The sequence below is a fragment of the Triticum dicoccoides genome, chromosome 3B (assembly GCF_002162155.2).
Source record: "Triticum dicoccoides isolate Atlit2015 ecotype Zavitan chromosome 3B, WEW_v2.0, whole genome shotgun sequence".
In the NCBI taxonomy this organism is placed as follows: domain Eukaryota; kingdom Viridiplantae; phylum Streptophyta; class Magnoliopsida; order Poales; family Poaceae; genus Triticum; species Triticum dicoccoides.
The window spans coordinates 608,315,630-608,339,977 of record NC_041385.1 but is presented as its reverse complement, the minus strand read 5'-3'; the positions used below and the strand labels follow the sequence as shown (position 1 = coordinate 608,339,977).

Here is a 24,348-nt window from a genome sequence, read left to right as displayed (position 1 = left end):
CCTTCGTGGGTGACGACCATGGTGGGATAGACAAGGTTGCTTCTTCGTGGACCCTTCTTGGGTGGAGCCCTCCATGGACTCGCGCAGCCGTTACCCTTCGTGGGTTGAAGTCTCCATCAACATGGATGCACGATAGCACCACCTATCGGAACCACGACAAAAACATCCGTGTCTCCAACTGCGTTTGAATCCTCCAAACCCTTCCCCTTTACATTCTTGCAAGTGGCATGCTTTACTTTCCGCTGATCATATACTCTTTGCATGCTTGCTTGAATTGTGTGAAGATTGCTTGACTTGTGCTAAAATAGTTAAAATATGCCAAAGACTAAAATTGGGAAAAGGTTAAGTTTTTAATTGGCCAAGTAGTCTAATCACCCCCCTCTAGACATACTTCAAGATCCTACACATTCCAAACATGTCTGGAGCGGGAGGCAAGTGGATGGCCTCCTCCATTACGGAGGAGGACATTACGAAGCTCCGAGATACCGGATACTTGGCGGCAGACATCACGCACCGGCTCCCGGACGCAGGGCAGATCGTCCCTACTCCGAAACCCCACGAGATGGTTGTGTTTCTTGCCCACTTCGTCTGTGGACTGGGATTTCCTCTCCACCCATTTGTCCGCGGGCTCATGTTTTACTATGGGCTAGATTTCCATGATCTGACCCCCAATTTCATCCTCAACATCTCGGCGTTCATCATCGTGTGTGAGGCCTTCCTCCGCATCAAGCCCCACTTTGGCTTGTGGCTAAATATCTTCAACGTGAAGCCGAAGATAGTGGTCGGCCAGCAAGCGGAGTGCGGAGGCGCCATGGTGGGAAAGATGCCCAACGTCACCTGGCTCGAAGGCTCCTATGTGGAGAACGTGAAGGGGTGGCAGTCGGGGTGGTTCTATATCACCGAGCCGCGCGACTCCAACTGGGCAGCGGCCCCCGAATTTCGATCTGGCATCCCCATTCGTCTTACCTCCTAGAAAAGGAAGGGTTTAGCCTGGGGTGAGCCAGCGGAGCTGACCGGACTCCAGAACTGCGTCAAGAATATGATAAGCAAGAAAATCAAGCTTGTCAATGTGGTCCAGGTCATGCTCTTCCGTCGGATCCTCTTGTGTCAAAGACGAGCATTCAATATGTGGGATTTCAACCCGGACGAACACCAGACGCTGCGCGATCTCTTTGACACGACGCACAAAGACGTTTGGAAGGTGCTGTTCAAGGCCGCAGAGGTGCCTCCTCCCCTTATAGAGGATCGCGGACTCAGCACAAAGCGCCGCACCAATCCGGTAAGCTACCTGTATTTCACAAGATGCGCTTTTTGATAGTATGTTCGTGGGAGGAATATAAGCCTCCATGTTGATTTAACAGGACTGGGTAGCGACACCGGAGCGGATCGATTGTCCAGCTCCACTACCTGAAGATCCAACAACAGCTCTCTTAACGGAGATGCTGTTTCCGGCACCCTACGAGGTGCCGGAGAAAAAGGCCAAAAAGAAGGCCACGGGGACCAGGAAAGGTCTCCGGTGCAAGGTGGTGTCGGACTCATCGTCTGAAGACACCGAGGCGCACTCCTCCAACGAAAACGAGGAGGAAGAGGAAAACCCTCCCCCCCCCCCCGAACCGAGGGGGAGAAGAAAAGGAAGGCCGCCCCGCATGGGGAGGCCGAAGGAAGAAAGGAAGGACCCTCCCTCCGGACCACTCCACAACAGCCGCCTACAGCGACGAGGAGTGGTTGCCCAGGGACAATCCCCTAGCGAAGTCGTAAGTGTCCGGATACCATAATACTTCCGCCATGTTTTGCTTTATTGCTTCTTATCATGTTGAATATGATCGTGCAGTCCGTCCAAAGCCTGCATCGACTTATCCTCCTCGGATGGGTCCTTGCGCGCGTCGGCGATAAACAGCGACTCGCTCCCAACGACCACCACCCCCCGGCCCGCGAACGACATCGAGGTGTTGTCTCAAAGGATACCGGGCCAGGGGGAGACAGTTCTGGAGGCACACCAGGGCGAAATCCTCGACGCCGGGCACATGGGGAGGAAGACGGATACTGCACTAGAACCTCTAGTGGTTTCGAATTCAGGCAGGCAACCCCTCACTAAGGGGGGCGAGCCTCCTATACCGATGACCTCTCTCCATCCAGAGGCATCGGATAACTTGCTGGAAGTGCTTCAGGGTGCTTCCCTTGATGAAGAACATCGTACTCTTATGAGTACGGTGATTGCGAAGGTTCGGTCCGCCAAAAGCGGATTGACCAAAGCCTGCGCCAGCCTCCTGATAGGCTTTGAGGTAAGTAATTAAATTATGAGGAAATATCATAGTATAGACAGTAGCCCCTGATGCTCTGTTTGGGTGTTCGGAAAGAAAGGTCGAACAGAGGATCAAATCTTATCCCCAGGAGTCTAATCATATTATGTCTATGTGAATAAGCAGGCATCGCTGCTAGCCGCCGCCGCCCTCACTACGGAGGTCTCCGAGCTGAAGCAGAACCTGGGGCGGGCCGAGGAAGATCTCGGCCTCGTGAAGAGGCAACTCGAGGAGAACAAAGGTAAGCGATACCCCGTCCATGTGTTATATAAAGGAAAAATCGTTGATGCTAATAGAAGCATCATGAATTTTAATAGGAGCCACGACCGAAGTGGCGACCCTTAAGAAGGCGTTGTCCGAGGCCGAAAACAAGGTGGCCAAGGAGCGCACCGAGCACGAGAAATGAGAGGCTCGGATTAATGAGGTCCGGCAAGAGCTCCAGGACTTCGTCAAAAAATTCGAGTCCTTGGAGCCTGACTCCAAGACGCAAGAGTTCGAGCTTGCGAAGGCCCTCCAGAGCGTGCATGACGCCAAGGCCAAAGCCCAGAAGGCCCTTTAGGAGATTCAGGTGGCCAAGAAGATAGCGGCGGGTAAGGCATTCATTATGCAAAGCAAGCATGTGAAGGAGACTTTCCTTTTACTTACCCGAATTCGGAGCTCTCCAGGAGCATTCACAGATCTGCCATGCAGCGTCTCTGATGCCGCAGAGTTCTACCGAGCTGAGGAAGGGAGCTCGACGGAGAAGTTGTTCTGGTCCCAGTATATTGGGGTCGAACATCCGATGCCTTTGAGCGACCAGCTGAAGCAACTGGTCGAACTTCATAAGGAAGCAAAACTGGTCATGAAGGATCTCATAGTCCGTATGTGACCTGGTGAGCCCCTGCCCAGCAGCTACTTCGGCCTGGTAAAGCGGCTTGTGAATGCCTGTCCGTGGCTTCAAGCCATTAAGCGGTCAGTTTGCATTGAAGGTGCACGCAGAGCCTTCGCCCGTGCGAAAGTGCACTGGCCGAAGATGTATGCCGAGAAGCTGGTGACATAGGGGCCACCGGAGGGCAAGGAGCATCGCCACCCCGAAAAGTATTATGACGGTGTCCTGAAGGGTGCCCGCCTTGTGGCGGATGAATGTGCTAAGGATGTAATGTTTGAATAAATGTATTCATGTGATCCTATAATATGAAAACAAGGTCATGTGCGTTGTATAACGCTTGTTGATTTAAAATATTACCCTCTGTGCGGCCGTTTATAAAATTTGAGAGTTGGCCAGTCGTCGGCTTCTGCCCCCATGTAACTAGTACTGGGGTGTTCGGGATAAATCTAAACACTCTTTATCCAAATTTTTGGTCCTTTAAGGAGGTGTTTAGCGCAATGAACAAGGCAATCGGACTATACAACTTTATCACTCTCACTTAGCCATAGAAGTCTACAATTTTAAATTTTGGCGAAGCCCCTAGTATCCGGAAGGCCGAACTTGGGGAGCTATGCATGCCTAAATCGGACAAGGTCGATTCCTCGCCTGAAGCGGAAAAAATCTTTAAGGATTTGAGACCTCTCGAACAGCGAACAGCTCTTGTCGCATCATGACAGTCAGTTTTCGGCTTTCTCTACTGAGGTGCTCGTCTGGAAGAACCGGGACACAATCGTAGTAGTTCTCCCTGTGCTACCTTAGCCGATATAGCGGAACGTAAGGTACCAAAACATGGGAGCCGGGCAAACCCAACTATTGACCGAAGACATGATTCGGAGCTAATGCATATAATGCTATAAGTTCGGGGTGCTGCACTGTCGAAAGTGTTCGTACTTTTCTTGCCGTGTTATGGGGTACACTGAAGCCCCTGGCGAACTGAACGTACCAAAATGTACGGGTGCAATTTGTAATAAATAAATGGTAAAGGAAAATCATAGAGAAATGTAATAGTAAGCTGACGCTATACATTATTTTCCATTGTTATTTGAATAATACGCCAAGGTGTATGTGTACAAGTAGTGCAATAAGCGAAATAGGACTGTTTGACACGTCCTGACCATGAGCGACCTGTGTGCGGGTATGTAAAACAGGTATAACGATCGTTATCAGAGATCACCTGAGAATTCCCTTGTATGCCAAAGCTTCTTGTCTCCTTGGTGTGTCCGTCCTGCTATGGGTCCGATAGTCGGGTTATCGGAAGAGCTTCCCGAAGATAGGGTCCTGAAAGAAAGAAGTGTAAAGATACACGGATCCTGTGGTGGTCGAACCGCATTGTGGACCGTGTCATAGTCGTGCCTCCGCCTATGCCCATGGTATTTTGAGTGCGTAATTATGTACGCGCAGCACAAATTTTGCCGCTTGACTGGGACTAGGACGGAGGCCGAATTGCTAGTCGAGCTCTGGACGTGCCGGACGATCTTGTTGCAGGGTACTCCGAACTCGCTTGACGGTGTTCGGGGGTTTTATCGCCGAATTGGCAGTCTGCCTAAGAAGGCTGCTTTGTACTTCTGTTGCGAGGGTTGTCATGTGCTCCTCCATAGGGAGCCAGCGTTTTGTGTTTCCATTAACTGTTATAACCCTATGAGGTCCTGGCATTTTGAGCTTGAGGTATGCATAATGCGGTACCGCATTGAATCTAGCAAATGCGGTTCATCCGAGCAGTGCGTGATAGCCACTGCAGAAGGGGACGATATCGAAGATTAACTCCTCGCTTTGGAAATTGTCCGGAGATCCGAAGACCACTTCCAGTGTGATTGAGCCCGTGCAACAGGCCTCTACACCTGGTATGACACCTTTAAAGGTGTTTTTTGTAGGTTTGGTCCTTGAGGGGTCGATGCCCATTTTGTGCACTGTATCCTGATAGAGCAGGTTCAGGCTGCTGCCACTGTCCATAAGGACTCGTGTGAGATGGAATCCGTCAATGATGGGGTCGAGGACCAATGCGGTCGAACCGCCATGACGGATACTGGTGGGGTGGTCCCTGCGATCGAAAGTGATCAGACAAGAAGACCATGGGTTGAACTTTGGGGTGACTGGCTCCATCGCATAGACGTCCCTTAGTGCACTCTTCCGCTCCCGCTTGGGAATATGGGTTGCGTATATCATATTAACCGTTTTCACCTGGGGAGGAAATTTCTTATGTCCTCCTGTGTTCGGCGGCCGGGGCTCCTCGTCGTCATCGCTATGCAACCCCTTTTCCTTGTTTTCGGCGTTCAACTTGCTGGCCTGTTTGAACACCCAGCATTCTCTGTTGGTGTGGTTGGCTGGCTTATTGGGGTGCCGTGAATTTGACACGAGCGATCGAGTATGCGATCCAGACTAGATGGACCCGGATTGTTTCTTTTGAATGGATTTTTCCGCTGACCAGATTTGGATCTACTAAATCCAGCATTGACTGCCGTGTCTTCGCCGTTGTCGCCATTATTGTGATGCTTGTGTCTATTGCATCGTGGCTTGCCGTTGCTGTCTCTGGCATCTAAATTGCCAGAGTTTCTTGATGTGTTGTTGCTACAAGCCAGCCAGTTGTCCTCGCCCGCACAAAAGCGGGTCATGAGTGTCGTGAGGGCTGCCATGGACTTCGGCTTCTCTTGGCCGAGGTGTCGGGCGATCCACTCGTCGCGAATGTTATGCTTAAAGGCCGCTAGGGCTTCGGCATCTGGACAGTCGACGATTTGGTTCTTTTTAGTGAGGAACCGAGTCCAGAATTTCCTGGCTGACTCTCCGGGCTGTTGGGTTATGTGACTTAAGTCATCAGCATCCGGTGGTCGCACATAAGCGCCCTGGAAGTTGTCAAGGAATGCATCTTCCAAGTTCTCTCAACTGCCAATGGAGTTTACTGGCAAGCTATTTAGCCAATGCCTAGCCGGTCCTTTGAGTTTTAGTGGGAGGTACTTGATGGCGTGTAGATCATCGCCGCGGGCCATGTGAATGTGGAGAAGAAAATCTTCGATCCATACCGCGGGGTCTGTTGTACCATCATATGATTCAATGTTTACAGGTTTAAACCCTTCTGGGAATTCATGATCCACTACTTCATCCGTGAAGCATAGGGTGTGTGTGGCGCCTCTATGCCGGGCTACATCACGACGCAGCTCAAATGAGTCCGGTTTGTTGTATTCGGCCCGGCCGGACTTGTTTTTAGTATATCTGGCATGACGGTCATCATCATGCGTTGTGGCGCACCCCCGTGATCCGTAGATCGATCTTGACTGGCCTGCTTTGCTTTCCAATATGTCTTGCAGGTCGTTTGTGTAGCCCCAGGCTTTAGTGTTATTGTTTGATTGGCGACGAGGTGCAGGCTGGAGTTCGGGCTGATACGTTGCTTTGTCTCGGCCACGAGGTGGCCGGTTAGCCGCATCATGCGCTGGTAGTGTGGGCTTTAATGCCTCCTCGTCGAGTTGAGGTAGCAACCTGCGCTTTGGTTAACTTTTGGTAATGCGCTCGAGTCTGTATTCCTCAGTTGCCAGGACCTCGGTCCATCTATCAGTCAGCAGATCTTGATCAACTTGAAGTTGCTGCTGCTTCTTCTTCAAGCTTTTTGCAGTGGCCATAAGCCGGCGCTTGAAGTGCTCCTGCTCGACGGGGTCCTCAGGCACGATGAGTTCTTCGTCGCCAAGGCTCACTTCATCTTCGGAGAGAGGCATGTAATTATCATCCTCTGATTCTCCATCTATTGCCTATTCCTTGGGGCTAGCTTGCCCATCTTCTTGCTCGGCCTGCTCGAAGCCTGGCTAGGCAGGATTGTTTTCGTCTTTGGCACCCTGCGGATTACTATCATCTCTTGTGCATGTATCGCTATTTTTGCTATGGCGGGGCTTAGAGCGGCGCCTATGACGCCGGTGCTTAGATTTGCTTCTCAAGGGAATTACCCTCCGTTGCCTCATCGCCGTTGCTTTCTTTGGGTGTATCCACCATGTATATGTCATATGATGAGGTGGTTGTCCACCGCCCAGAGGGCGGTGGCTCCTGTTCTTCTCGTGCATCGTCGTCCATATCGTCGATGTCTTCGGAGTTGAAGTCAAGCACGTCGGTTAAGTCATGGACAGTGGCTATTAAGTGGGTGGTGGGTGGGGAACGAATTTCTTCCTCGTCCGCTTCCCACTCCAGCCGGACATAGTTTGGCCAAGGGTCCCCTGACAGAGAGAGAGACCTTAATGAATTTTGCACATCACCCAAGGGTGAGTGCTGAAAGATATCCGTGGAGGTAAACTCCATAACCGGTGCCCAATCAAATTTGATAGGCACGGACGTACGCGGTTCGGATCCTATGGCCGGAGACGAGTCTGAGGGTCCGATGACACAGATATCTTTAGAGATGAAGTCTGTGTTCGGCTCCAGCACCGATGAGTGTGCGGCCTCTTTGGCGGGGTCCATCCACCCGTCCTCGGATAGCATGATCTGCTCCGGATTGATTCCCAGGGCTGCCGCAGGCGCGATCTCCCGAACACTGTCCGATGGCAAATCTAAGTCATGCTCGTCGTGATTGTTCGGCGCACCTGTCATGTGCTCGGATCCGTCGAAGATCAAGTCTCCGCGGATGTTGACAGTGTAGTTTAAGCTTCCAAACCTGACCTGACGGCCAGGGGCATAGCTATCAATCCGCTCCAGATGGCCAAGCGAGTTGGCCCGCAGTACGAAGCCGCTGAATACGAAGATCTGTCCGGGGAGGAAAACCTCACCTTGGACCGCGTCGTTGAAGATGATTGAAGGAGCCATCAAGCCTTATCGTGACGACACAGTGGAACTCTCAATGAAAGCACCAATGTCTGTGTCAAAACCGGCGGATCTCGGGTAGGGGGTCCCGAACTGTGCGTCTAAGGCCAATGGTAACAGGAGGCGGGGTACACGATGTTTACCCAGGTTGGGCCCTCTCGATGGAGGTAATACCCTACTTCCTGCTTGATTGATCTTGATGATATGAATGTTACAAGAGTTGATCTACCACGAGATCGTAGAGGCTAAACCCTAGAAGCTAGCCTATGATTATGATTGTTCTTGTCCTACGGACTAAGCCCTCCGGTTTATATAGACACCGGAGGGGGCTAGGGTTACACAGAGTCGGTTACAGAGAAGGAGATCTACATATCCGAATTGCCAAGCTTGCCTTCCACGCAAAGGAGAGTCCCATCCGTACACGGGACGAAGTCTTCAATCTTGTATCTTCACAGTCCAACAGTCCAGCCAAAGTATATAGTTCGGCTGTCCGAGGACTCCTTAATCCAGGACTCCCTCAACACCCTCTTGAGGTGGACTTCCTATCCACTTTGTCTCCCACCCAATCTAAATATGTATATCCCAAAAGATCAAAGCTAGCTCCTCTTGTGTACCATAAGCCAAAGTTTGGGGTATGAGCCAAATATCGAAAGATACGCTTGACCGCCACAAAGTGACTTTCCTTGGGTGCGGCTTGAAACCGTGCACAAATTCCCACACTCAACATGATATCCGGTCTAGATGCACAAAGGTAAAGCAAGGAGCCAATCATGGAGCGATATACCTTTTGATCTACAACTTTATCATTGGGATCAATGTCAAGTTGGCACTTGGTGGGCATTGGAGTGGAAGCCGGCTTGACATCACTTAGCTTGAATCTTTTTAGCATGTCTTGAGTGTATTTGGCTTGGTTGATGAAGGTACCTTCTCTTCTTTGCTTGATATCGAAACCGAGGAAGAACTTCAACTCTCCCATCAAAGACATCTTGAACTTAGAGGTCATGAGAGCGGCAAATTCCTCATTGAAAGCTTTGTTAGGGGAACCAAAGATAATATCATCAACATATAGTTGGCACACAAACAACTCCCCTTTGACCTTCTTAGTAAAAAGAGTGGGATCTATTTGCCCGACTTCAAATCCACGATCTCGCAACAACTCAGTAAGGTGGTCATACCACACACGTGGGGCTTGCTTGAGGCCATAGAGTGCCTTATCGAGTTAATACACATGATCGGGGAAGTAGGGATCCTCGAACCCGGGGGGTTGCTTGACATATACCAACTCATTAATAGGACCATTAAGAAAAGCACTCTTCACATCCATTTGTTGCAACTTGAAATTATGATGAGAAGCATAAGCAATCAACAAACGAATGGATTCAAGGCGAGCAACGGGAGCAAAGGTTTCACCGTAGTCGATACTCTCGACTTGGGAGTAGCCTTGTGCTACCAGCCTTGCCTTGTTGCGAATGATGGTCCCATGAGCATCTTGCTTGTTCTTGGATATCCACTTGGTTCCAATGACATTGTGGTTCCCCGATGGCCTTGGCACCATCTCGACACCTTGTTGTACTCGAATTGTTGATTTCTTCATGCATGGCATTGAGCCAATACGGATCTTCGATCGCCTCATAGACCTTTTGGGGTTCAACACAAGAGACAAACGCGTGATGTTCACAATAGTTTTCTAATTGTCTACGAGTGCTTACCCCCTTTCTTAGGCTTCCAACCACATTCTCCATGAGATGACCTTTGGTAGTGAGCTTGAAAGCAATCTTCGCGGCACGACGCTCTAGTTCCTCCTCCGATGTGAAAGGAGGAGCGGTAACTTGATCATATTGAGCGTCGTCTTGAGCTTGTTCTTGATCTTGAGCTTGCTTTTGATCTTGAACTTGCTCGAAGGAGAGAACTTGACCTTGGGCATCATTTGGTGGTTCACCGCCATATTGAGGTTGATCTTGCCCTTGATCTTGTTCACGAGATTGAGGGCCTTCACTTTGTTCTTCGGAAGTGTGTGGGTCTTGGGTTGGTGATGGCTCCACTTGAGTGGAGCATTGTCCTTCTCCTTCGGCCACAAGGGGTTCCTCAATGGGTAGGATATGACAAACACCCATTCTTCTTATGGCTTGGGGAGGAATTTCATCACCTACATCACAAGTACCACTGTTCTCCACTTGGGAGCCGTTATTTTCATCAAACTCCACGTTACATGTCTCCTCAATAAGTCCCGTGGACTTATTGAGGACACTGTAAGCATGAGAGTTTGTAGCATAACCAACAAATATGCCCTCATAAGCTCTAGCCTCAAATTTATACAAACGAACACCTTTCTTGAGAATGAAACACTTACACCCGAACACCGGAAAGTACTTGAGGTTGGGCTTGTTACTGGTGAGTATCTCATATGGAGTCTTGTTCAAGCCTTTGCGGAGATAGAGCCGATTTGATGCATGACACGCGGTGTTGATGGCTTCGGCCCAAAAGTTGTATGGAGACTTGAACTCCGCCATCATGGTCCTTGCCGCATCCATCAATGTCCGGTTCTTCCTCTTCACGACACCATTTTGTTGAGGGGTATAAGGTGCAGAATATTGATGCTTGATCCCCTCATCACTAAGAAACTCATCCAAGGTGTAGTTCTTGAACTCGGTGCCGTTGTCACTCCTTATTGTCAAGATCTTTGCATCATGTTGACTTTGAGCTTCATTTGCAAAGTCGATGACGGTTTGTTGAGTCTCACTCTTCCTCTTGAAGAAATATACCCAAGTGTATCTTGAATAATCATCCACAATCACCAAGCAATACTTTCTACCTCCAAGGCTATCAAAGGATGGAGTCCCAAAGAGATCCATGTGAAGGAGCTCCAAGGGTCTCTTCGAGTAGATGATAGTCGTGGGAGGGTGAGCCTTCTCATGTAGATTTCCTTTGATACAAGCACTGCAAGCACGATCTTTGGCAAAACTAACATTTGTTAGTCCACGGACATGGTCCCCCTTGAGGAGACTTTGCAAAGATCTCATATTGATGTGGGCTAAACGGTGATGCCAAAGCCATCCCACATCAACTTTAGCCATTAGGCATGTCGCAGTCTTAGTGGGTCGCTCCAAAAAGTTAATCACATAAAGACCGTTCTTGACATGCCCAACAAAGGCTACTTTAAGAGTCTTGCTCCACAAGAGGGCCACGGTATCAATATCAAAGAACATGGCAAAGCCCATGAGTGCAAGTTGACGAACGGAAAGTAGATTTTAAGCAAGGGACTCAACAAGCATGACTTTCTCGATCGTTAGATCATGAGAAATGACAACCTTGCCAAGACCCAATACCTTAGAAGACGAGGCATCACCCCACTCGATGTTGGTGGGCATAAAAGGGATCTTGTGCACGCCCACCACCAAGTCCTTGCTTCCGGTCATATGATTTGTTGCTCCACTATCGAGCAACCATGATCCCCCACCGGAAGCAAACACCTACAAGAGATCAATGCTTGGTTTTAGCACCATTTTGTAATGGGTCCTTTGATGTTAGTAACAAGGGTCTTAGGAACCCAAATAGACCATTCAATGTACTCATAAGGAGAACCAACAAATTTAGCATAAACATGCCCATCACTAGCACGGCACAACACATAAGAAGGGTTAAAGTCACCGGCTTTGTTGGAAGGGGTGGCATTGCCCTTTTTGACATCACCACCCTTCACATCGTTCTTCTTCTCCTTAGGAGCACCCTCTCCCTCCTTCACAAAAGTTTGCTTGAGAGGGGGAGGTCATTTGGTCTTGTCGTTCTTCTTCTTGTTCTTGGACTTGGGTGCGAACCCAACTCCCTCCTTGGCCACAACTTCCTTTTGATTGCTCAAAAGGTCATTGAGGTTCTTCTCACCTTGTATGCACGTCACAAGGCCTTTCTCAAGTTGCTCCTTCAACTTGGCATTCTCCTCCACAAGATGCACATGCTCACAACACGAATTAGTGGCATTTGCATTATCAATTAATACCATATGAGGAAAGGTGGATTTCTCCTTGGTAAACTTCACTTGGAGTTGATCATGAGACTCCTTGAGGCTAGCATTAGCACCCTTCAAGACCTTGTGGGCCTTGTCGAGTATATCAAACTCCTCCTTGAGTCTAGCATGGTCAACCCCAAGTTTAGTCTTCTCAGAATTTAGCACACGAGATACAACAAGAGCATGATCAAGATCTTTCTTTAATTTAGCATGGTCATCGTTGTGTGACTCCTCAAGAGCCAAACGATGCCCACGCTCTTCCTCAAGAGCATTAGAGAGATCCGATATCTCATCGGCATAGTCACGACTATGACCTTCCATCTTAGAGATGGTTTCTTTATGATCCTCGATCATGTCATTGGCTTCACCAACTTGTTCCAAGAGAGCAACGAAGTGCTTCTTGGATTTGCCCTTGAGCCTACTCATAAAAGACTCAAATTCATTTACTTCCTTGTTAGACCCCTCATTTTCATCAATGCAATCCGTCAAGGAGGGATTAGTGATGATGGTGGTTTTGATGTTGGGGGTTACCTTGTTGGTGGCTTTAGCCATGAGGCACTTGGCGGTGATGTTCTCGTTGGGTGAGTCGAAGAGTGACACCCGTGGAGTTGTGGCAATGGCAACGGAGGCCATGGCCATGGCTTCACTATCATCATCATCATCATCATCCTCATGGTATTCTTCTTGAACCACCAACCCTCTAGTTGGAGTCTTCTTGGTGAAGTTGTTCTTGTTGGGGAAAGACTTGGCTTTGTCTTTTCGGATGAGCTTGCCACCATTGTCTTCCCTCTTCTTATAAGGGCACTCCGCAACAAAATGGCTCACATTGCCACAATTGTAACACGTTCTCACACGTTGTTTGCCCTTGAAGCTACTTGAGTTATTATTGTTGAAGCTTGGCCTTGAGTTCTTCTTGCTCCAAAATTGCCTTGAAGCAAGAGCCATGTGTTCATGATAATCATACTTGGTATCTTCGGGATTGCTCTCATTTCTTCCTCATCACCCTCTTCTTCCACACTAACCTTGGCCTTCAAGGCAAGGTTGGGCTTCTTTGCTCTTGGAGAGCGTATCACCGCATTGTCGACGGTCTTGTCCAAGATGCTCATAGCCACAAACTCATCCAACACTTCACTTGAGGATAGGGTGTGGAAGTCCGGCCTTTGACGAATGACTAAGGACATGGCCTTGTGGTAAGGCATCATTGCCTTGAGTAATTTGCGCTTGATCCAATCGTCATCCATGTCCTTGCTCCCATGATCTCGGAGTGAGACCGCGAGTTTGGTTACTCTCCGAAAGAGCTCACGAGGTTCTTCATCTTCTTTCATTGCAAACTCATCGGCTTCATCTTGCACCACTTCATAGTTGGAGCATTGAATGCTTGCGCTTCCCCTGTAGAGGGAAACAACACAATGACATGCTTCTTTGGCCATGGCGAAGGGTCGAAGATGAGGGAGATCTTTGGGTGGAATGGCATCTTGGATGATGAAGAGAGCATTCTCATTGAATTGATTATCCGCGGCTTCTCTAGGGGTGAACTTGCTTCGGTCATGTGGATAGAAACCTTCTTCAATGATTCTCCAAATATTAGTATTCACATGATTTAAATGGCGCTTGAAGCGATAAACCCAAGAATCAAAGTCCTCATTTTTCACAATCTCAGAGGGAGGACCGGCATGATTCAAATGGGTGGAAGGAATCGGTCCACCATAAACAAGTGGAGGTTCCACATGGGCAAAGATGCCGGTGCCATTTTTACCACTAGAAGAAGGAGCCTTTTCACTCGTAGCTTCCCCCTTGACGGAGTTAGCATCCGTCACCTTGTTAGTGGGATCACCCACTTTCAACGGTGCGGTGGATAATTTAAGCCCTTCTAAGAATTTATTAAACATGCTTTCAACCTCGGTCGTCATGAAGGTTTTCAATGTGTCCAAAGCCACATTGAATTCCTCACGAGAGACCACGGTTCCCCCATCGGCCGTAGACGAGCTCGGATTCACACCGGAGTGCTCCTCCCCATCGTCTACGGTATCAACCATACTCTTCGAACGGCAAAGTCCTTAATAAAGAGACGAGGCTCTGATACCAATTGAAAGGATCGATATAGTTGACTAGAGGGGGGTGAATAGGCAACTAACAATTTTTAGCTTTTCTTTACCAATTACAACTTTGCATCAAAGTAGGTTGTCTAGATATGCAACTAGGTGAGCAACCTATATGATGCGATAACAACAAGCACACAAGTAAGCAAGAAATGCAACACAAAATAAGCTTGCACAAGTAAAGGTGAGAGATAGCCAAAAGTGGAACCGATGGAGACAAGGATGTGTTACCGAAGTTCCTTCCTTTTGAGGGGAAGTACGTCTCTGTTAGAGCGGTGTGGAGGCACAATGCTCCCCAAGAAGCCACTAGGGCCACCGTATTCTCCTCACACCCTCACACAATGCGAGATACCGTGATTCCACTATTGGTGCCCTTGGAGGCAGCGACCGAACCTTTACAAACAAGGTTGGGGCAATCTCCACAACTTAATTGGAGGCTCCCAACGACACCACGAAGCTTCAGCACAATGGACTATGGCTCCGCGGTGACCTCAACCGTCTAGGGTGCTCAAACACCCAAGAGTAACAAGATCCGCAAGGGATTAGTGGGGGGAATCAAATTTCTCTTGGTGGAAGTGTAGATCAGGGCCTTCTCAACCAATCTCGAGCAAATCAACAAGTTTGATTGGCTAGGGAGAGAGATCGGGTGAAAATGGAGCTTGGAGCAACAATGGAGCTTAGGGATGGAAGAGGTGAGTCTTCTTGGAGAAGAAGACCCCCTTATATAGTCGGGGGGACAATTCCAACCGTTACCCACCACTCAGCTCGTAACCCGCAGTACTACCGCACCACAGGAGTGGTACTACCGCACGAGCCTGCGGTACTACCGCGGTGGCCCGCGGTACTACCGTGGGCGCGACAGAGCCTGGACCTGAACAGAAGAGCACTGACATGGCACGGTAGAACCGCTGGCGCGGTACTACCGCGACACCATGCGGTACTACCGCAGGGCAGCCACGGTCCAGGCACGGTAGGCAAGGATATAAAAAATTACATCCGTGACTACCTCCGCTGAGATTTTATCGATGCAAAAATCCGACACGGTACCACCGCAACCCAGGTGCGGTACTACCGTGCAGGGTGCGGATGTAAAAAATTACATCCGCCCCTACCTCTGCCCATGCTGCTATGCCTGGCCAGGCGGCACGGTACTACCGCGCCAGAGCACGGTACTACCGCGTAGGGCGCGGATGTAAAAAATTACATCCGCCCCTACTACCGCTTGCGCAGCAGCGCCAGGCCAGAGCTCACGGTACTACCACTCAGAAGGAGCGGTACCACCGTGGGAGCCCACGGTAGTACCGTGCCGGAGCCCGGTACTACCGCTGGCGCCTGCGGTAGTACCGCTCCGGGGAGCAGTACTACTGCCAGCCTGTGAACAGCAACACTCGGAGTCCTTCATTTCGCAGAGACATGGTGAGACGGAGGAAACTCCAAAAAGCCAAAGGAAAGGCGGTGCAAAGGGAACGTGTACGTGAGATTCCACCCAAACCTTCCAAAGCGGACCCCCTCTTAGTAGTACGGCTTTCCTACGACTCAACTCCACCGAAAAGAAACATAGAGAAACGATGTCTTCAATAATCTTCGAGGGGCATCAAATCATCTTGTGTTTAGTCATGATATATCTGAAAAGCTCAATACACACGATTAGTCCGCAAAAGCATTGTCATCAATCACCAAAACTACTAAGGGACAACTATGCCCTTACAACTACTAGCAAGCCTAGCAAACAAATGAGACCGTTGCAACACATTAATATCATTGAGAGTGCCCGGCATACCAAAGAAGCAATGCCAAATCCATAAATCCTCGGATGCTACGGCCTCTAGCACAATTGTTGCATCACAAGACTTGGCACAATACATTCCTTTCCATGCCTTCGGGTAATTTTTCCATGTCCAATGCATACAATCAATGCTACCTAACATGCCAGACCAACCTCTCCTCTCATTAGATGTCATCAATTTCTTTGTGTTATCCTCATTGGATGCCTGAAGATACTCAGGACCAAAGACACGGATGAACACTTTTGCAAATCTACGCACGGACTCAATTGTAGTATCTTCACCAATGCGAAGGTACTCATCGGCATAGTCAGCTGAAACGCCATATGCAATCACTCGCATAGCTGCGGAGATTTTTTGATATGCACTAAATCCCTTTAAGCCCGCGACATTTCTTCTTTGAGTAAAGTACTGGCAATTTGCCTCGCAAGCTTGAACAATTTTCACAAAAAGAGATCGGCGCATTCGGTACCTTCTCCGGAAGAGGTGTGGTGGATATGTAGGATTCTCCGCGAAGTAGTCTTGCATCAACATCTCGTTCCCAAGATGATGATTCCGAGGAATGCAAAGACGCTCGACGGTCGATCCTCACCTTCTCTTCCGCTTCTCGTCTCCGTGCTCCTTCATGGCAAGTGCCATGACTAATGTCTGCTGCCGAAAGTTGGCAAGCATGGTCTCAACATCCGAGTCGTCCGAATCGGACGAATAGGTGAGCAAGAACTTCTCGCACGGGCTCAAATCCATCTACATGCACACCGGCGCGTCAAGGAACTATAGCGCTCGCTCGCAAAGATCACAAAATACGCACTAACCGGTGGAGGATGTGGCGAGTGATCCCGGGAGGCGGCGAGGGGTGGGATCGATGGTGGTCGATCCCTGGCGGCGGCAGCGACGAGGGCGCTCTTCTCGCCGGATCCGGGGGGTCGGTGTAGCGTGACGGCGCGGGAGGATGGTGGGCAGCCCCGCCGCGCGTTTCTACCCGCAGATTTGGTGGAATCGCCGGCAGCGGGCGGGCGGAAGCAAGGGCGGTCGGCGGCGGAAGGGGGTAGGGAAAATGCGCGCGGGCTGAAATGTCCCTCCCGCCAACTACTTCTCTGTGATGCAGGGCACGTAGCCGCAACGGGGAAACCCGCGTATTCGCGGGTTGGGGCCGAGATTTTGCCGCGCCCCCGAATTTTTTTTGCGGGCCAGGGCGGGATGCAGGGTCTGATCGGGCAGGTTTTTCCGCCCCGACCCGCATTTTGGCGGTTATTTTCCGGGTCGGGGCAGGATGCGGGGTCTGCTAGAGTTGCTCTAACACAGAAAAAACTTTAGAGAAAATCAGCACGCACAGAGAACAAATACATGTGTGTTGTACAAGGTTGTCAGGATTGTGATTCTATTGTATGATTCTATGACTTTACGATTCAAACTAGCCACTCCGATTCCATGATTTTGACTAGTAGAATCTACGTTTTTACATTAAGGATAGTTAAAATTTTATGATTTGCGATCCAATCATCGAAGCTCTGATCCGATTCAAAATCATGATTCTTACAACCTTGGTTTTGTGGTTTATCATCTTTTTATCTAAATCATACGTTACTAGCGAAACTTTATGTTTCATCGCAACAACACATAATTGCAAACTTAACGTGCTAAAGGATTTTTTTGGCACATTATTAAAGAAAAATATAAAAAATATTGCTACATAACATGGCAACCTTATTGACTATGAAAAAGGGATAAATATTGATTGCCTCCCACAGGCGCTTTCTTTAGTGCCTTTAGCTAGGCGTAGTATATTTGGGATAGCTTAAGTCTTCTGATTAATTTTTTTCTAAGGAATAATTTGCTCTCACTATTGTTTCATATGTTAATTTGGTTTTCTTCATTGAAAAATTCCATCCATTTCCTTACTGGGATTTGAAACTTTATGTCCGTTCCTTCATGTCAATAACAGCACCAACCGTTCATAGAAATGGTCTTCCTAATATGACTGGACATGAAGGAGCTCCATCGCCGCGCTCTCCCTTTCTTGTATCCTGTCATTTCTTAGATCTTGGCAACAAGAGCAGGAAGAGCCAATTACATATGCACTATATTCACAATCTTGTATTTTAGAAATATGGTGTATATATATTACTCCTCTTTGTCTCTCCCTATAGAGAGAAAAATGGATGGGTGCATGACGTCATCTAGAACTCTTCTAAAGTGCAATGGTGAGCAAAAACAGTTGTGAACTCACCCACCCAGCTAGATTCTCACTTGAGATATGGTGAGTAGCATGTCTAACCCCCACCATATCTCAGGAAAAAAGGACGTCGTGTTAGGATAATCGAATGCACACGCTCAGGTACTCAACTATTCTACGAACCAACCCAAATCCAAAGGCTCGAACCAGTGGGACTCCACCATGAAGTCCAGTCCCAATCCCATGTCATCTGGCGCCGGCAGCACCACTGGCGAAACCGAAGAGCTGCTACTACCCTCACGGCTACCTCCGGCCACCGACGGGGATGACATCGCGTAGCAGTTAGTAGCCAGCGACGCACTGCTGTAGCCCTCGTGCGCAGTGTCAGATTTCACAACGTCACAGCTGCCTCTGATGACGGTGAGCAGGGAGGAGACGATGGCGTCTTTCTCCTCTTTTATCGCCGCGGCATAGCTACCGCCGGAGCGAGGCTGCTGCGGGCGCGGCGGCCTTTCCGCTTCCGTGTCGGCCTTTCTCAGAGAGGCGTCAGCGATCTGCTGGATTTGCATCGATGAGGCCATGTAGTCCGATGCGGAAGCAGCAGCGCCGCTGCATGTGTGATCGTTCGTGTAGACCACGCGGAACAGCGGCGGGTCCGCCGAGTTGTGCTGCTCCACGTGCTTGCTCGCCGAACAGCCATGATCCTGGTGGTACGTGCACCTGTAGTAGCACCTGCATGGAACGACAGAGAGTTGTTTCATTAGTATGTGCTCACTTTTCCATGCCCTGGCAAAAAATGCTCTGGAAAGAGATGCTAGCTAGGCAAAAACTTGGCACATGCGAGCACTTGGCATCGTGTCACATAGATGATGGATCAGAGTTGTTAATATTGCCGACATGTATCATTAGCTTTAAGGAGCACTGCCGTATGCTTTCGATATCACAATGTGGGGCGCATTCCCCAAGTATGGGGTGTCCCCGATCGGATCTAACATGGACTGATATTGCATACCTATATTCTAGAACTCTCTATAGATCCCAAATGCACAATGTTGGAGTCATCCCCTGACACATCTAAATGTTTCTAATACAAATATGATTGGAAATGCTCGACCAAAATTTACAACATAATTTTCCAGCTGTGATAGAAGTTCGCTCTTAAAGCCCACCATGTGAGGGCATGCATATATTGCACACATACCATATAGCTCTTTTTGGTTTTTCATCACCATTTCTCTTACGGTTAGCTCGGAGGTGCTAGGATTGATCTAGCAGGCCATATGGCCTAAATTGGCCAAAATCCTAGCCCGCGCTAGGGCGGCCATGCGTGTGTTAAGATTGTGACGATATATGTGCCAAATTGGTCCAAGGCGCAGTCGAGTTTGGACTAGCTAGATGTACCATATGCTAGTATCTTGCAGTTCAAACTTCTAATCTCATGATAATTAAATTTTCAAACAAGAAAATCTATAATTTTCTAATTTGCGGTTAGGAGTGGCTTTCTTTGTGGCTTTAGTGGTGTGTTTAGTTTCGGCTGAAACCAATCCCACAAAAACTTTGGTAAAGTTTTGCTTCCCCGTCACATGGCCCAATTACAAATTTTCCCAGATGTGAGATTATTTACAAAATTGTTATTGCATTGTTATATGATTTTTCTTGAATGAAAGTTTACGGATGTTGCATACTTAGTATGACTCATTGCCTCATGTCACAGATGTTTTAAATTCACTAATCCCTTTGATCCATATTAATTATCGCACTTTAGATTAAATTGGCAACAATTAATATGGGTCGTAGGGAGAATATATTTTTCAAGAATAAGCATAGGCATTATTTAACAGTCTCGGAACAAAATGATGTCATGAATTAATTTGTAATTACTGCTTACACTACAGCCTCCCCTTTGCCAGATCCAACGCTTGTGTGCCTGGAGGCAGTGCCACCCTCCGACAGAAGGTGCAACCCCACTAATCCCCTTCTGACATAGTGGCTTCGACCAGCGTTTGGCTTCCTCATCCCTGACTCCAAACACGATGGCTATGGGGTTGCCCAGCCTGAGGCCAGGGAGAAATCCTTGCTCGGTTTGCCGAAGCTGACAGCGGCGGCGTCTGCGGATGTCGTTTCCTTCTTGAAGGCGCTGTCAAGGCCCTCAGCTGTGCCCCTCCTCAAGCTCAGGGGAAACCCTAGGTCTGGTTCCTCCGGACCGGATGGCGACGGCGTCTCGACGACGATTTCCTTCTTGATGGCGCTATCTTGATTGCTCGCGGTGTCCCCGGGTTTTGGCTTAGATGATGTTGGAATTCTTGCTGGTTTGGCATTGCCGCTCTAGGTTTGGGCTTGGTTGGTTTAGCTGTGATGTATCCTCTGTTCGGGCCGAGCATCCCTTGTCTCTCTGCTCCGGGCACCATGTTCACGCCTGCGTGCGTTCGTGTCATGTGTTGTACCATTCTTTGTACTCATTCTGTTCCTCCTATCAATGCAATGATACGCAAGCTTTGCGTATTCGCGACGACTGCTTACACTACATACATTCATCTTCAAAAATGTGACCAGGGTGGTCATGCACAGATTGTGGTACAATTGCGCAACAATCATAGCAAAGACAAATTAAAGAAACTTGGTTTAATCAAAGGGCAAGTAGTTGAGCAGGACTGCTGGAGAGCTTAAATAGCTTATCCCCCGGTTCATGGGCTAATTAAAAAACCTGGGTGGAGTGCACGAAAGCAGAACATGATGATTCCCTCAATGTATGATGGTACTTTAGTTCCTTTTTTGTTTCCCAATTGGTTCATTACGCTTGTTAATTGCAGATTCCCATTTAGGCATGTGGTTTCTAGGTACACGACAACGTAAAGGTCAGCGTCACAACCTGATGCGCGAACCACAGGTAGCTAGCACGGCAGATCAATCTAATAAACCGCACATGCATAGTAGTATATATCAACCCTTTGCGTCGAAGCACACTTGGGACTAAAATACTGCGTAAAACCCTGAAACGATCAGACCAAAAACATGCAGCACTTAACTAACATGGGAAAGCCTTGAAAGGAGATCAATCACATACACTTTACCAATACGGAAGCATCTGCTATGGTGTGTGATCGATAGTGAGTGGGCTAACGTACATGTTTGGTTTAAGTTAGGTGAGAGGTACATATCATTATAGAGAAGAAGCTTTGGATTAATCCTGTCTTATCTCATCACTAAGGCCTATGTGAGACCCTAATTAACCCAAAGCTGTATGTTTTCGAGCGTAAAGGGGTGTGTTTTCTTTGTATAACTGAGGTAATTGTACATGCCTTTATTTCTATGGAACTCTTCTGAATTTATTGGACTAGTAAATGTTCTGTTGTATGATTCCTACAAATCAAACAACTTACGGAGGGAAAACAGATTTGAATATTACTAGAAAGTTTTTTTCTGACATTCCCTTGAACTGAACAAGCCCTAATTAATTAGCATGAGTTCAGACTTTGGGCAGGCTGACAATGTTTGCATCAGATACATCCATTAATTGTTAAAACAATATATTGGTATAATGACATAACATCTATGCACACGCACCTTGGGAAGGCATTGCCCCGGATCACCTTCTGCCCATATTTTCTCCACTGGAATCCATCATGATACGGTGCATATGTGTAGTCTGTTCTCATGCCAATGCGAGACTTCCTATTTGAGGAACAAAACCACATTAGAAACTTATGACAATATACACTACGAAAAGAGAATATATCACAGGTAGCAAGTAGGACGTACTAACCATATGAACTTTAATTTTCACCAAACAACTATAACTATGAACATCATATAGTACGAGAACCAGCCATACATAGCTGCTTCAATACCCCAAACCTTGATCGAAAATCATTTCATTCACATGCTTAGCTAGCTCAGTTTAGGCATGATGAAGGTCCATGGAAGCAATAGCAATTTCGATCGTGTGATAAACTCAAACTTACTTCTTGGTGTGCTCCTGGGCATGGCTGCCGCCACTGCAATCCTGCTGCAGCGCCCTTTTGTTGCTCCCACTGGAGCTGAGCATGTTGCTCCCCCTCATGGCCACGGTGGCTTCTCTTGCAAACCTCGCCGCGCGTTGGTGTTGCGCCCGGCAAAAACCTTCAAGTTTCCTGGCAGTTGGTCGGCGCTGATCGATCCTTTGGCTGGTACGGCCTCGAGTGCTGGAGATGGTGAGTATTATTCTCCTTGTCTACTGCTGCAGAGAAGAAGTGCGTGACTGTGCACTTATATATACATATGCTCTGCGGTCTGCGGAACCTGGAGCTAGATGGCGCATGGAGCAGGTGCGCGCTCGCTTCCAGAATTTTAAATCCAGGGCTTAATTAACCGCAAACGCGGCATCTTTTGGACTTTGAAACTTCACCAACGTATCCCAACGTGTGACACGCGTGGTTGCACTGCTGAACATATACTACTAGTGTACTAGTTGTGCAACAGGGTATTCGTAACCCACAAATATACTTTCAGGTGAACAGCAGGCCGGGAGAGGGCGAAAACATTGTTACTCTCTCTGATCTATATTACTTGCCGCACTTTTAGTACAAACTTTGTACTAAAGCTGCAACAAGTAATATTGATTGGAGGAATATTGTATAGTATATATTGATATCCCGGCTGCTATATGTGACTTACGTGAATAATATGTTTTTTTTACGGAAAGGCCCTAGGACACATATTAAGTAGTACAAACCCTTACAAAAACACCGAATTGAAAAGCATTCCAAAGTTTTAGAGTTGCCAAAGTTTTCTTCCTCCTACATCCACCGTCAGGGCGTCGTGAGCAAAGCTCGTTGGTGTCTTTGGGTCTTTGTCTCAGCGGAGCAAACTTGTGACATGTGTGTTTGTGTGCATGGGATATAATTCTAGCTAGCTTTATCTTAAACTTCTATTTGGTTACTGGATCTGTCCGGTGGGAGATGGTAGCGCGGGATATCTTCAACCGGTTTGGATGGCGATCATATAATAGGATAGGCAATTAGTTTACCTATCTTTTATTTTGCCTGCCGGTTGTGACTTGTTGGGCTTTTTGTTTTGGCTTTGAGGCTCTGTGTGAGCTAGCCTTTGCTTTTGTTTGCAGATTTTAAGACCTTGTTGAACCTCTGTTATTTTATAATAAATGTGGCCGTATGCATCGTTCTGATGCAGAGCCCGGGGAGTTCTCCCTTTTCAAAAAAAAAATCTTAAACTTCTATATATGCATATTACACAGAATATGAAGCTTTATCTCAAAGCTTCCCAATTTCTCTCGATTCTCTCATCAGTGTGGTATAATCTAAGCTATGTATGTCTCGGTGTTTGCTTTGTGGACATTACTAGTTAGGTCCTCGCTTTCCATGTAGGTGGACTGCATAAACAATATCTATCCATGGATATACATATGTCCACGTTCACATGTGACCAATTGTCTATGATTGACCCCAAATGGTGGGAGGCTTAAGGAAATTGAACTAGAAGATTTAAATAAATATTTCATTTTATGATTCTTTGAGGATATAAACATATTAGTATGAAATAGAAAGAGAGTAGATGAAGTACTGTATGAAAAAGTTCAGGTAATTATTGAGAAAAACAAAAGGAATAGTATATATGCAACTTAACTGACATTGCTAGTCTCGTCTTCTATCAATCTTCGAATGTCTATTATCATTAGTCCATGCATTATATAAATATGTTAGCCAAGCATAATCCAGATTTATTTGGAGAAAGATTTGCGCAAATATATTATCAGGGGATGGATGATGCATTTTGTCGTCGACCATAGCAATGATTGCCATGCAATACACATGCATGCAACAAGCTCTGTTGTCTATTCCATGGTCAAAACAGGGTTCGGAATGGTTAACCATATGCATGTATTTCTACGATTTTCCTCATTCAATCACTATTTAAAAAACATAATAAAGCATATGCCTTAAATCCAAATACTCCAGTTTTCCAAAAACATGCATATGTCATTTGATTGTTTAAGAAACTACTATTTTGTGAAATATTTGGATCTATTATGAAGTTCATCAGAAGTACAAAGCACCCACACATAATAAAAATTACATCAAGGTCCCTCGATCGCCAAATGATTACTACCGCTGCCAGAGCGAGCTACCGACATGTTGCTGTCGCCACTGGCGGAGCTTAGGCAAGGCCGAATGGGCCGTGGCCCGCCCAGCCCAGCCGAAAATGGGGAAGGATGAGATGAAATTTGGGCCTTAAGTACAAGTACTATGTGTAATTCCTTAGTCCGGCCCGCCCAGCCTTTTTCCTGTAGCTCCGCCACTGGCTGTCGCTACTCCCTTA

General features: G+C 47.7%; 1 protein-coding gene across 1 annotated transcript; it reads right to left on the bottom strand.

The window, feature by feature from the left end:
• Nucleotides 1–18,201: 18,201 nt before the first annotated feature.
• Nucleotides 18,202–22,096, bottom strand: LOC119281650 (probable WRKY transcription factor 63). The gene is made up of 3 exons (XM_037562119.1): nucleotides 21,999–22,096; nucleotides 21,601–21,708; nucleotides 18,202–18,768 (listed from the first exon to the last, which is right to left on the bottom strand). Exons 1-3 carry the CDS (start codon nucleotides 22,094–22,096, stop codon nucleotides 18,207–18,209), a joined length of 768 nt encoding a protein of 255 aa, XP_037418016.1. The 3' UTR covers nucleotides 18,202–18,206.
• Between the last annotated feature and the right edge of the window lie 2,252 nt (nucleotides 22,097–24,348).